Source organism: Girardinichthys multiradiatus, chromosome 2, assembly GCF_021462225.1.
Source record: "Girardinichthys multiradiatus isolate DD_20200921_A chromosome 2, DD_fGirMul_XY1, whole genome shotgun sequence".
Lineage (NCBI taxonomy): Eukaryota > Metazoa > Chordata > Actinopteri > Cyprinodontiformes > Goodeidae > Girardinichthys > Girardinichthys multiradiatus.
In genome coordinates, this window is record NC_061795.1 from 44,070,789 (window position 1) to 44,085,094 (window position 14,306).

The 14,306-nt window shown below is 44.3% G+C and overlaps 1 protein-coding gene across 3 annotated transcripts in view; it reads left to right on the forward strand.

Moving 5' to 3' along the window:
* Positions 1 to 14,306, forward strand: part of dgkzb (diacylglycerol kinase, zeta b) — a 70,936-nt gene that overhangs the window by 39,705 nt on the left and 16,925 nt on the right. For all 3 annotated transcript variants that reach the window (XM_047385616.1, XM_047385598.1, XM_047385608.1), the window contains exons 3-24: positions 1,012 to 1,107; positions 1,277 to 1,354; positions 1,430 to 1,486; positions 1,569 to 1,637; positions 3,608 to 3,679; positions 3,855 to 3,971; positions 4,661 to 4,735; positions 5,290 to 5,391; positions 6,329 to 6,411; positions 6,616 to 6,676; positions 6,751 to 6,864; positions 7,051 to 7,191; positions 7,292 to 7,370; positions 8,161 to 8,216; positions 8,299 to 8,361; positions 9,597 to 9,670; positions 9,875 to 9,986; positions 10,880 to 11,079; positions 11,647 to 11,747; positions 12,154 to 12,257; positions 12,356 to 12,425; positions 12,500 to 12,540. In XM_047385616.1, the coding sequence (XP_047241572.1) occupies positions 1,012 to 1,107; positions 1,277 to 1,354; positions 1,430 to 1,486; positions 1,569 to 1,637; positions 3,608 to 3,679; positions 3,855 to 3,971; positions 4,661 to 4,735; positions 5,290 to 5,391; positions 6,329 to 6,411; positions 6,616 to 6,676; positions 6,751 to 6,864; positions 7,051 to 7,191; positions 7,292 to 7,370; positions 8,161 to 8,216; positions 8,299 to 8,361; positions 9,597 to 9,670; positions 9,875 to 9,986; positions 10,880 to 11,079; positions 11,647 to 11,747; positions 12,154 to 12,257; positions 12,356 to 12,425; positions 12,500 to 12,540 (1,965 nt within the window). The remainder of the gene's footprint in view (positions 1 to 1,011; positions 1,108 to 1,276; positions 1,355 to 1,429; positions 1,487 to 1,568; positions 1,638 to 3,607; positions 3,680 to 3,854; positions 3,972 to 4,660; positions 4,736 to 5,289; positions 5,392 to 6,328; positions 6,412 to 6,615; positions 6,677 to 6,750; positions 6,865 to 7,050; positions 7,192 to 7,291; positions 7,371 to 8,160; positions 8,217 to 8,298; positions 8,362 to 9,596; positions 9,671 to 9,874; positions 9,987 to 10,879; positions 11,080 to 11,646; positions 11,748 to 12,153; positions 12,258 to 12,355; positions 12,426 to 12,499; positions 12,541 to 14,306) is intronic.

Consider the following 14,306-nt stretch of genomic DNA (forward strand, 5'->3'; position numbering starts at 1 on the left):
CTGTCCCTCATTTAGATGTGGTTTCTGAGCTCGGTTGACACTCTCAGGGATATCAAACTACAGTCCTCAAGGGCCGGTGTTCTGCACCTTTTTAGATGTATTCCTGGTCCAGCACACCTGAATCAAACCAGTGAACCTCCTCAGCCTGCAATGAAGAGTTGTGGAGTCCTACATAATTATTTGCTTCAGGTGTGCTGAAGCAGAAAGACTACTAATTGGAGGATACTGGCCCGGAGTTTGACCTGGGTTATAATACTAATCCTTGGAGCCACGGGAGGATGTGTCCAAGTCATTCTGTGGCAGAAACAGCATGGTGCCTTAAAAAGCATGATACACGGAGATCATCTGCTGTGAGACTCCACCTCCCACGCTCAAGCATCTCTCATTACCACAAGCAATAACAATGAAATAAAACATTTTTACAAGACTCCAGAGGAGAGAAACCAAGTTTATGGGAGAAATTGTTCCAATGATGTTCATTCAGCAGAACCACAGTCTGTAGACTCTCTCGCTACACACTGAGCTGCACTAAACACTTCACCCACCAAAGGTGCACTTTTGCACTCACTTATAGGTGCAATATTAAGGACTACCTCATGCTTTACATGTGTATTCAGTACATTGCAAAGTTCATTTCAGCTTTATTATTTAACTGTGTATATTTCTTTTTTTTGCTCTTTGTTGCACATATTTTTACTGATTGCTATTTATTGTTAGATTTAGTTTGTATGTTATACTTAGTTTTCTTTTTACTCAAGTATTAGGCTTCTTAACCGGAACCTGAGTCTGAATTTCGTACCTTAACACGTCAATGTGAGCTGGTGTGACAATAAAAATGCTTGAAACCTTTCAGGGATGTTTTTCTTCTCGTGTTTTCAGAGCCGGTTGATGGAAACAACCGGACTGTTTTATCCCATTCTTTTATCCCAGCAGATCTGTTTGAGATCTAAACACTGTCTTTCACTCAGGATTGGTTCCCAGGTGATTATTTTGGTGACTTTTGGGTTGCAGGAGAACGCCCAGTATGGAGAACACATCTGGTTCGAGGCCAGTGTTTCTGGAGACTTCTGCTATGTTGGAGAGCAGTTCTGCGTCGCCAAGTCTCTGGTGAGTTCACCTACAGCTCCACTGATTTGTATTGGTGCCAACCAGCAGGGAAATGTAGGGATGTGGAGGGAAGAGGAGTGACCTGAAGCTTTGATTCTTATCAAAAAGAGGGTGAAGAAAATTGAAAAATTAATTCCCTGTAAACTCGATCTGTTTTTATGCTCTCCAGCAAAAGTCTGTGCCAAGGAAGAAATGTGCTGGATGTAAGATATCGGTACACGTCATGTGCATGGAGCAACTGGAGAAGGTAAATGAGCTCCAGAACAGCACCTCCTCTCAGATGTTTCTCCTCATGAGCTCACGGTTTCTGTCCTCTACTCAGATTAACTTCAGGTGCAAACCGTCATTCAGGGAACCGGCATCTCGAGCCGTCCGAGAGGTCAGCGTGCGCGTACATTATTTGAAAGCATTCAGAGTTGAAGTTTGGGTAAATAATGCCCTGAAAATGTCTCGTTCTCCAGGCCAACGTTGTTCGACATCACTGGGTCCACAGGAGACGGCAGACTGGGAAGTGCCGGCAGTGTGGGAAGGTTAGTCTGTGTCTTCATAAAACAGAACACCTGATCCAGTCTTTATCTCTTCCTATTTGCCTTCAGTAGTTCTCCTTAATGTTGTTTCCTGTTTAAATTTATAACAGTGATTATTCTCCAAACCGGGTCACTAATTGAGGCTGCCAATGTATAAGCATTGAAGCACTGTTGAATTTGCTGTTCACTGCTCCTTCCACAGTGTTGGAAAAACAGGCAGTTCATCAAAACGTGTGTCTCAGGAGCAGGAATAGTGTGCATATGTGGTGTACCATATGTTGCTCAAAAATGTAGGAAAAAAGCTAACATTTCCCCCATCAGCTGTTGCATTATAGCTCAACCATAATTTACAGCAGAAAATCCATTCAAACTTTAAACGACTCACAGGAAGTTGGACTTCAGCTACCGAAATCTACATTTTGATACCTTTTATTGTTTTTACACAAAAACCGTTTCACTTAGATTTTTTTCAGATTTTCCCTCAGAATGTTCAGCCTGCCGTGACGATGTCACACTCAAGATCCTGACCCTGTGAAATATTCAGAAACTTTTTTGATCTGAACTACTTTCATGCCCACAGTTTCATCCCAACATGTACATTTTATACATCAGAACATAGGCATTTTTGTCTACTTTCACCCAGTGTGTCTCCCACTGCTATAAGACTTGCAGAGTTTTAGTCTGTTTAGCCTAGAGGGCAGAAAGTGTGCACCTAAACTCTAATTCACTTCTATTATTTTTTAGCCTTTCTAAACCAGAACTGAAGAATTGTTTATATTTCCAAAATAAAACGCTGTAGACACACTAAAAATGTACACGTGTGGGAATCAGAAGGATCTATAACTCATGGCTTGAGATTTTTTTCTGATGCAACTTATAGTTTTTACATAGAGACTGTTCATTTGAGGCTGGCGTAAAGACTGGTGCTGGTGGCTCCCACCTCCCCGCTGCTCCCAAACAGAAGCAGCAGACCACCATAGAACCACAGACACAGCTGCTTCTTTTCTGGACCTCGATCCATTATGGCATCCCCATTAACCCTTAATGATCAGAGCAAGCAGTTATTCTTTTAACTGATAATAAAAAGAGACATTGAAGAGTTTACTATTTACAGTTCTAATACTAATAACCGGTTAGTTTTAACTTGGACATTCAAATTAAAGCTCATGGAGATCCTTCAAAATAAGAGTGCAGTTCTGTCATCCAACAGATTATTAAAGAGCAGGTTCCAAATTTCTAATGAGCCTGAAAAAGAAAGCTGATGTATGCTGGAAATGCATCCATCAGCACTCATGAAAGGTTTTAATACATTTTATTTCCAGGTTTTCCAGCTGTGATTTTAGTTTATCTGCAGAGTTTCAGCTGTTTTTTGATGATCTGGAGAGTTTTCTCAAATAAAACCTTGAAACATGAGATTAAATACTCAACAAAACATCACACAAGTTTCTAAAACAGGAGATCAATCTGGATTAGGATTTTATTGTTTCCAAATGATTTTGATGGTTCTCAATAACACCTTATCGTTGAATTTCTGTGCAGTTTTTTTTCCATTGTAGTTGGATTTTCACCGTGATGAAGGCATACAGGTCCTTCTCAAAAAATTAGCATATTGTGATAAAGTTCATTATTTTCCATAATGTCATGATGAAAATTTAACATTATGGAAAATAATGAACTTTATCACAATATGCTAATTTTTTGAGAAGGACCTGTATAAGGTTTAGTAAATGGCCTAAATATATGTTTCTTTTCTAGAGCCACATTTACCCAATTCCAAATACATTCATACACTGAAATGCAGATCACTTGGCAACTTGGGGTAAAGTGTCTTGCACATTGACATGTGGCAGGAGGAAGCTGGAATCAAACGCACAAGTTTTGGATTGCTAGATGACTACTCATCCCACTGAGTCACAGTCAGCCTCTTTGAGATGCCGTTTAGCCTCTAACTGTCTCCAACATGTCACCAACAGGGCTTCCAGCAGAAGTTTACATTTCACAGCAAAGAGATCGTAGCCATCAGCTGCTCATGGTGCAAACAGGCGGTGAGTTCATGTTGTTAACAGTTCTTTGGTCACATTAAATACTGGTCAAGGTTTTATGCTTAAAACTGAACATTGATCAGTCAGTGTAAACAATCAGTTTGAATCGGTTTATAACACCCGAGTGAAGCTGCAGCTCCTGGTAACTTTCTGTCTGCTGACTCTCTCTGTGTTTCAGTATCACAACAAGGTGTCGTGCTTTATGCTGCAGCAGATAGAGGAGTGCTGCTCTCTGGGAGCTCATGCTGCCGTCATCATCCCTCCCACATGGATCATCAGAGTCCGCAAACCGCAGGTTCGCACGCAGGAATTCTGTCGTCAAAGTATTTACTGTCCTGATCCGGAAAATTACCCTCCACGAGCTGTACGGTTCATACCAGGAATCCTGTTTTTATTTTACTGTTAACTGTGCAAATGTTAAAACAGATATTATTCACTCGGCCTCAGTTTACACAGAGAGGTTCCAGTCTCTGGTTTTAAACTCCTGATTCACCTCCTGGGTTCTTTCTCTTTTCGTTTTTGTGATCCAGACTTATTAACTGGCCCGAATCAGCAGTTCTCCAGGAGGTTTTTCTTTTGTCCTCGCTGCTTTTTCACTCAGTTTGAGTGCAGTACATGATTATGTGGAGTGTTCTTATCAATCTAAGGTTACTGTTTGTGGGTTAGAGCTGAAGAAGTGTAAGGGCCAAAAAAAACTCTCTCCAGCAGATGAAGCGTATCTGAAAGTCCTGCCTGCATGAAACAGGTAAAAGGTTGAGCAAAGATGTGACAAAGATGATAATCTCCTGAATGCCAAATATAAAAGATTACAGAACAATCAGGCTTATCCTGAGTTATTGAATTAAAACAAAAAACTGCAAAGAAGATAAAGAACAATCTAAACTCAACCTTTTTTATTGACTCTTCTCTCTGATGACTGATCGGTTGCTCAAAGTGTGCAGAAAGGTTTGCAGCTGATGATTTTCTGTTTCTCTATTTCTGCAGACATCTCTGAAATCCAGTAAAAAGAAGAAAAGGACGTCACTTAAGTGCAACAAGTCAACCAAGAAGGGAGCAGAGGTGAGCATCTGAAAGCTAAAACACACTTTGTTATGTGCTGAGCCAAATGCTGCCATTAAATATAACATTTATTTCAGTAACACAACTGAATGCAGGATTTCGTTCTGTAATGACAGTGAACTCAGCATTTTGTTCCGTAGTGCCTTTGAATGCAGCATTTGGTACAGTTTTGACATTGAATGCAACGTTTCTTTCAGTGTTGGCACCCACATAGCATTTTGTCTCCCAACCACAGTGAACTCAGCATTTTATTCCTTAACTACAGGCAGCATTTCCTTCGATAAAGACGTTAAACGGAGCATTTTGCTTCAATGTTTTTTTTCTTTAGTAACACTGAACGCAACATTTTGTTCAGCAGAGATTTTAACATTGCGTTTTGTTTCGAGGTGACAGTGATCACAGCATTTTATCTAATTACAGTGAATGCAACATTTTTTTCTGTAAATAGATTGAATACAGCACGTTTAGTAAGGACACTAAATGCGTCATTTTGTTCAGTAATGACATTGAATGCACCGTTTTGCATCATATCTGATGTTTCCGTTGTCTCTCAGGTCCAAGATGGCCGCTGGAAGCCATTCCTGGTCAAGCCCCTCCCCTCCCAGCTCATGAAGCCCCTACTGGTGTTTGTTAATCCGAAGAGTGGCGGGAATCAGGTAGTTTTCCAAATGTGTTGGTGAACATTATATTTATTTATAGGTGAAAACTCCTCACTGAGCTTGGGATGATAGAGTTGAACTTGTGATCTGTAAAGATTCCATGTTCTGTTAAAGATGAATGCCAAGAGTGACACAGGGGAGTAGACAGACGGCTGTGGATCATCTATGTGATTTAACGGAAAAGTAGCAGGTTACCTGCAGAGTTGGAGGAGGTTCAGTTCTGCTGATGGAGATCCAGTCAGTCATAAGAAAACTGATCAGAGATGATTTCACAGTTAGACAAAATGAGGTCAAATCAAGATGTTTATTTCAGTTTGTAGCAATGCAGATAGACTGGGATTTAATGAGGAGCTGATTAAATCAGGTCTGTTTCAGGTTTGGGTTTAGAAAGTTCCTGGTTTGGTGAGTGCTCTGATTGGCTGATCAGGTCAAGAATCACTCAAGAGCCATGTGGCTTCTGATAGCCACATGGCTCCAAACCAAATTGCTTTAGTATGATGGTATACATTAGACATATTTTAGGGGAAATTTTTGTTTTTCCTTTTAGGAAGAGTTCCAGTGGATTGCTGCTAAATAATTATTATTCCTACAATAATAACCTGGGTCTACCCCAACATTCACCTCCTCTAACAAAATGTGTCACGTCTTTATGAGCAGAATCAGTCCTACTGTAAAACACGAGGTGCTGTGGGGTGAAGCTGTTCAGACAGTTTTCCACGCCTCCTAACTGCAGCAAGGAATTTGGGAGTCACAACTAACTGAGGTTTAACAGACTGAGGTTCAGCTGGCTGATGTTCAAACAGCATGGAGTTCTGCAGGAAGGATGTGAAGTTTTGTGAGGAATATTTATTGGAACGATCGGACAGAAGGTCTTCCCAACCATCTGAGCTGGGTTTGGTTTTCCTCACTGCTGATTTGTTTTCTTGTTCTTCAGGGAGCAAAGATCATCCAGTCGTTCATGTGGTACCTGAACCCTCGGCAGGTGTTTGACCTCACGAAAGGAGGACCCAGAGAAGGGTAAGGACATGTCCCATATACAGGAGTCTTCTTCTTAATACCCCATGTTGTCTCTTTTTCTGTTCTCTACCTGTTATCCCTTAGTGGAGCCTAAAACATCTCAGCAGCTTTCTCTTAGACTTGATCAAGATCTGTTCCAGTTCTCCCAGTTCTCTGCTCCTGGACCAGTCCCGTTTCCTGACTGTCGTCCTTTGTTCCTTGCAGGCTGGAACTGTACTCCAAAGTTCCCAACCTGAGGATCCTGGCCTGTGGCGGTGACGGCACCGTGAGTTAAGCCAGTGGTAAATCAAACTGAGTTGCACATCAAATCCTGTGGTCACATGACGTTTTTCCATTCAGGTGGGATGGATCCTGTCTGTGTTGGACGAGTTGAAACTCCGCCCCCAGCCTCCGGTCGCCATCCTTCCTCTGGGGACGGGCAATGACCTGGCCAGGACTCTGAACTGGGGAGGGGTCAGTCCAGTTGTTTCACCCCAGCTGACACCATAAGTTGTTTAGATGACATTTTAAATCAGATTTTTTCCTCAAGAAAACTCTGACTTAGAAATGTAAAATTTAGGTTAAGAACTTAGAAAACTTGTAGAGAAATGACCATAAATATAGCAGTTCTCCAGTCAGCCTGCTGTGCTCCTGTCTCAGGGCTACACTGACGAGCCCATCACAAAGATCCTGTCACACGTTGAGGACGGGAACATCGTCCAGCTGGATCGATGGAACCTGAATGTGGAGGCTAACCCCGAGGCTCGACCCGAGGAGAGAGACGAACACCAGACTGACAAAGTAAGCTGACTCCTCTGAGCGACGAAGTTGTTTGTAATAGATGAAACGGTTCGATCGTTTTCTCAGCTGTGTGATTGTTTGTTTTATTTTTGCTTCTTAGCTTCCGATTGACGTCTTCAACAACTACTTCAGTCTCGGTTTCGACGCTCATGTCACACTGGGCTTCCATGAATCCAGAGGTCAGTCTATCCACACTATAATTCCTGTTCCCGATCAATTAAAAATCTGCTTGCTGCTGAGTTTGTTATTATTGTCCTGTTGATGACACAGTTTGGGCCAAACTTCAACAGTCAAACAGATTGTCTCACATTTGACTCCAGGACAGTTTGATTCGATAACTGCAAGCTGCCCGGGTCCTGTGGGTGCAAAACAAGCCCACATCATCAGCCCTCCACCACCGTGCCTGACAGTTGACATGCAGTGTCTGTGCTGAAATGCTTTGTTTGATTTTCTACAAATATAATGTTATGCATCATGGCCGAACATCTCTGGTCTCTTCTGTCCACACTTGATCAGTGTTTTTAATTCGGGGATCACGGGGCTTATCCTGAGATGGGGAACACCCTCAACAGGTTATAAGAAATTACAGGACTAAACAGAGACACACACACACAGACAGACGTGCACTGATACCATTGAAACTATAATGCTTGAGTTCGGACTGAGAACCGGAGTATCCCAGAAAAAAACTTGTACATTCATAGGGAGAACATGCAATCTCCATTCAGAAAAGACTGATTTGGGATTTAAACCAAGGACCACTAAGTCCATCGTCATCTTGACAGCACATATTAATCCAGTGTTTAAAAAATGTACCTGAAGCAAGAAGAGCTCATCCCTCCAAAGCTCGAGTTGTTCACAGTTAACATGTTTGATGGTTTGTTTTTGATCACCTCTCAGGCATCATTAATAAATATAATCAAACAAAGAGACCAAACCATCCTCTTCTCTCCTGTTTTGTGTTTTCAGAGGCCAACCCAGAGAAGTTCAACAGCCGCTTCAGGAATAAGATGTTCTACGCTGGGGTGAGTACCGCCTTCACTTTCCTCCTTTAGTCCATCTCCTCAAAACATGTTGCTAATATCTGTGCACGTGATGTTTTATCAGACGGCCTTCTCGGACTTCCTGAGCGGCAGCTCCAAAGACTTGGCCAAACACATCAGAGTGGTGGTGAGTACAGGCAGCAAGTTCACAGAATGAGGAAACTCAGCTTCTGAGAACCAGATGTCACAACCAGGTTCTCCTTTATGCTTCAGAGCAGCTGTTTTCTCAGAACTGAGCAGGATCTGTTGCTTGTTGTTGTTGTTTTCCTTTCTGAAGCCCAGGTGGACAGTGCTGTGCTCTGTGCATCATTTTACCTACCATCATCAGGTCAGAGCGAGGTCTGAACAACTGCTGCAGAAACGGATTTTGTTTTATTTCCATCTAAACAAGCCTGCGTTCAGAGAGAATAAAACCCATTTAGGTGACATTACACAGCCTTTTTACAAACGTTGTGCAGACCTGATGAAGTACAACAAAGGTTCATCCATTTCAATAACATCAGCAGCCATTTATACTTGAGCCCTTTGGAAAGCTGCACAAACCTCTCTGCTCTCCACTCCTTTCTATATCCTCTGAGATGCATTATCCCACCCAGGCCACAATGAAGCCACAGCAAACAGAAACTAACTGGCTTTATGCCGGTTCTGACACAACCAGATGGATATGTTTGGGTCTGAAAATAGGTGTTAGTTTGATTTTAAATAAACAAGAAAGGACACATCCTGGTTGTGGGTCTGTATATAAAACAGAAATATACATCATCAGGCTCAACGTTATGGCCCCCATAGGTGGAAAAACACAGATTCTTTCTTAAATTTGGCACCTGTTGGTGGGCAGGATAAATGAGGCAGCAAAGGAACATTTTGTCTTGAAATTTGATTTGTTAGAAGCATGAAAAGTGCAATGTAAGGATGTGAGCGAGTTTGAGAAAAGACACATCGTAAAGGCTAGACTACTGGGTCAGAGTATCTCTAAGACTGCAGGTCCTGCTTGGTGTTCCCAGTCTGCTGTGCTTAATATCTATTAAATCCAAGGAAGGAACCAGGGATGGAGACCTTGTGTCGAAACTTTATGCACCTGGGGAGTGAAGGCTGGCCCTGATATGTGTGAGCACCTTCCTGGATCTGGTGCCTCTCCAACTGGATAGATAGATGTTGACATGCTTTGGTATTTTCTTCTTCATTCATACTTTCTGTGTTTTATTGAAATATTTTCAGGTTTATATTACAGATTCATTTCAGCACAAATGTCATGTTCTTTGTCTGCTTCATCATGCTGAAGAATAACGAGTGTACTTTTACTCCGTTCACTGTTTTAACTGGGATTGTCTTAGCTCTAACCATGTTTGTCTTTTTCCTTAGTGTGACAACACTGATCTGACAGCCAAGGTCCAGGAAATGAAGCTGCAGTGCCTCCTCTTCCTCAACATTCCCAGGTATTCTGGCTGGACATATTAGATTATAAAGCTTATTATTCATTTTTATTTGAGATCATTAACAGAAAAGGTCTGTGTGATAAATTTCAATCATCTTTGCTTAAATCATAAAGAAAACAGTGCATTAAAAGCTCCTCTACGTGTTCCTTAATCACAGTGGAGCATATAAACCCCCTCGGACCATTTCTGTATGTTCTGCTGCAGGTACTGTGCCGGCACCACACCGTGGGGGAACCCCAGCGAGAGTCAAGACTTCGAACCTCAGCGTCATGACGACGGCTGCATCGAGGTCATCGGCTTCACCATGACTTCTTTGGTAAGGTCACAAGGCATCCAGACAACATCCAGTCTACACCAATCTACATTTGACCCCACCAGGCCACATGCAGTCTACATACAGTTTATATTCAGTTTACACCCACTCTACATCAGGTCACAGTGGCAACAAATGGCCAAAGCCAGTCAATATCCCATCTACATCAGACCACATCAGGCCAAAGCCAGTCTACTCCAGACCACACCATCCAGTCTAAACCCAGTCTGCATCCAGTCCAGATAAGTTCACATGGAAACACATTCAGTGTATATATCCAGCCTACATCAGATCACACCAGGCCATGTCCAGTCTACACAGGGCCACATTAAGTGTATACCCGTTCTACATCCAGCTGGAGAGAACAATCCGGCCACCTCCAGTCTATACCTAGCCTCTTTCATTGTTCAACAGGTCACATTCAGGTTAAATCCAGTCTGCACCAGACCACACCAGGCAGCATCTAGACTAAATGAGATCTCATAAAAACACTTCCAATCTAAATCAGGTCACATGAGGCCTCATAGGGCTCCATATAATCTACATCCAGTCAATATCAGACCCTTTCCCAGCACATCCAGTCTACATTTGGTCACATGCGGCCAGGTACGGCAACATCTTGTGTATATGAGACCAGATTCAGTCCACATCAAATACAGTCAAACTAAATTACAGTCCATCATGAGACATGTTGACGCGGAGAGGTGTTGAGCTGTCAGCATCTTCCCTGAGGTAAATAACTCTTTAAGTGTCATCACTTTATATTCTAGAGCTAGAGCTTATTTCTGGCCAATAAAATTTCCTTAATGTAACCCGCTGATGAACCTACAATAAGCCCCGCCCTCTGCTCAGGTGTCAACACCCTCATCTCATTTTTACCTGTGCTTTGTGTACAGGCAACACTGCAGGTGGGTGGTCACGGCGAGCGTCTTCACCAGTGTAAAGAGGTGACCCTCACCACCTTCAAGTCCATCCCCATGCAGGTGGATGGCGAGCCTTGCAAGCTGGCACCTTCTATCATCCGGATCAACCTACGGAACCAGGCTAACATGGTCCAGAAGGCTAAGAGAAGGATCTCAATGCCGCATCTGAATGAGTAAGGGCCAGGACTGATCTGCTTAGCTGTGCTTAACTTTGGAGGAGCAGCTTATTATTTTTGGGGTGCCTCAAGGGTGTGTTCTAAGCCTCAAATGATTATAAAGTTGAAAATCAGTTAACATTATTGAAAGATTTTTTTTTTTCTATTAAAGGGAACATCCTCACATCCCAAAAGGAATTTTAAGCTGAAACAGTTCAGACCCAAATATTTCAGTTTAAAAAAGCTTTTGAACTGTCCAAACATCTGGTGTATATTGATCTCTGAGGAGAAGCACAACACACTGTGCGTTTGCTCGAACAAATCAATTGGTTCCAACACTCAGCGTATGCACACCCAACATGATGCTGGTGTCCTCTTCAGCTTCTGAGCGTGGTTGTCTTTGCTCCTCAGGGTGGGATTGTGTGCCATAAAATAAACATCAGTGTTGGAGGCACAGCTGGCTGAGTGGACAGTTCAAATACGGCTTGCTTGTCTCAATCCATGTGGCGTCCTTGAAACGTTGTGCATGTGTGTGTCCTCTGTAGGTTAGTGTGTAAATGTCAGCGTGTGTGTGTTTGTGCGCAGCCAACAGCCAGTTCCTGAGAAGCTGCAGATCAGGGTGAACCGGATCACCATGGCGGCATACGAGGCTCTGCATTACGACAAGGACCAGCTGAAAGAGGCCTGTGAGTTTTAAATGGCATCAAGAAAACATGCAGAGTTTCATGCTCCTTACATGCCACACTTTAAAACCAACATCCAGGCCTGCATCCATTGTTAAATTCACATCAATATTAGGGATGTTTCCAAAGAAAATATATTTTTAATCCGAACGATCTTCATTTGAATCATTGGATTTAGATCTGAGAATTCTTGAATTTTCCTCTAGATACCTGTCTCTGGATTCGGTTCTTCTTTCCAGTTAAACCAGTAGAATCCCTGAGAAATCCCTGACCAAAATGTTGCCAAACTTAACCAGGACAGCATTAGAAATTTTATGTTGACCCCAACCGCATATACAATCCGGTGTTTTGAGGAAACATCATGAGATCTAAACCCACTGAAGATAAAATTTGACGATTGTTTCTGCAGCGACGCCACTGGGAGTCATCATTGTCCCTGGCGACAGCGACTTAGAGATGTGCCGGCTGCACATCGAGCGTCTCCAGGACAACCAGGACCAGGACCTAGAACAGGTGCAGCACACACTCACACCACCTTGTCACCATATAATTGTGGAACGGGTCCAGGAGTCTGAAAGAACCAGTTTTAATTCCTCTTTGTGTTCCTGCAGGACGGAGATGAGATGAAAGGAGAGAGTCTGTCCTCACAAAAGCTCTCCATCAGCTGGTGTTTCCTGGATTGTAAGCCTACACACATCTCACCTCAGATTGGGGTTCCTGAAAGATCCTAACCAAGTTCTGGTTTCTGTTTCCAGGTACGACTGCAGATCGGTTCTACAGGATCGACCGGGCTCAGGTATGAATTCAGATCTGAGGTTTCTGCTGCTCTATTAACCTACAGGAGATAAAGTAGATGCCTTTTATGATCTTAGACTACCTGAGTGTTTTCTTTGTTCAGAGGCAATTGATCACAAACCATCAGCTGATATATATTACTTTAAAAACGTTTGTTTTAGTTTAAAACCTGTTTAATTTGTGATTTGGGGGAAATAAAGTGCAGCAGATAAATCTCCCCTTCAACCTGAAGAGGACAAGCCACCCTTTTCCGGTCAAGAACCATGGCCTCTGACTTGGAGGAGCTGATCCTCATCCCAACCGCTTCACACTCGGCTGCGAACCGCCACAGCTGTAGGTCTTGGCTAGAGGGGGCCAGCAGGACCACGTCATCTGCAAAAAGAAGAGACGAAATCCACTGGTCCCCAAACCAGACCCCCTCCGGCCCTTGGCTGCGTCTAGAAATCCTGTCCATAAAAGTTATGAACAGGACCGGTGACAAAGGGCAGCCCTGGCAGAGTCCAACATGCACCGGGAACAGGTCTGACTTAGTGCCGGCAATGCGGACCAAACTCCTGCTCCACTTGTACAGAGACCGGATGGCCCCTAATAAAGGGCCCCCGATTCCATACTCCTGGAGCACCCCCCACAGGGCATCACGAGGGACACAGTTGAATGCTTTCTCCAGGTCCACAAAACACATGTGAACCGGTTGGGCAAACTCCCATGAACCCTCGAGTACCCTGTAGAGGGTATAGAGCTGGTCCAGTGTTTCACGGCCGGGACGAAAATCACACTGCTCCTCCTGAAGCCGAGGTTCGACTATCGGTCGGACTCTCCTCTCCAATACCCTGGCGTAGGCCTTACCAGGGAGGCTGAGGAGTGTGATCCCCCTGTAGTTGGAACACACCCTCCGGTCCCCCTTCTTATGAAGGGGGACCACCCCCCCAGTCTGCCAGTCCAGAGGCACTGTCCCCGACCGCCACGCAATGTTGAAGAGGCGTGTCAACCATGACAGCCCCACAACATCCAGAGACTTGAGGTACTCAGGGCGGATCTCATCCACCCCCGAAGCCTTGCCACCGCGGAGCTTTTTAACCACCTCGGTGACTTCAGCCCGGGTGATGAAAGAGTCCAACCCCGAGTCCCCAGCTTCTGTTTCCACCAGGGGATGCGTGATGGCAGGATTGAGGAGATCTTCGAAGTACTCCTTCCACCGCCCGATAATGTCCTCAGTCGAGGTCAGCAGCCTCCCGCCCCCACTATAAACAGTTTTGGCGAAGCACTGCTTCCCCCTCCTGAGGCGCCGGACGGTTTGCCAGAATCGCTTCGAGGCCAACCGGTAGTCCTTCTCCATGGCCTCACCGAACTCCTCCCAGGCCTGAGTTTTTGCCTCTGCCACAGCCCGGGCCGCAGCAAGCTTGGCCTCACGGTACCCGTCAGCTGGGATGGTTTCGCGTCTCTCGTTTGGGCTTGGCCCGGCCAGGTCCCGGTCCCGCGAGGAGCAACCCGGCCACCAGGCGCACTCCAGCGAGTCTTGACCCCAGGCCTGGCTCCAGGGTGGGACCCCGGCTCCGCCGTACCGGGCGACGTCACGTGCCTCAATATATTAGTCCTCATGAAGGATTCTTGAACCGCTCTGTGTCTGACCCGTCACCTAGAGCCTGTTTGCCATGGGAGATCCTACCAGGGGCATTTAAGCCTCAGACAACATAGCCTATAGGATCATTTGAGCACTCAAACCCCTCCACCACATTAAGGTAGCGGTTCAAGGACAATAATTTTGTT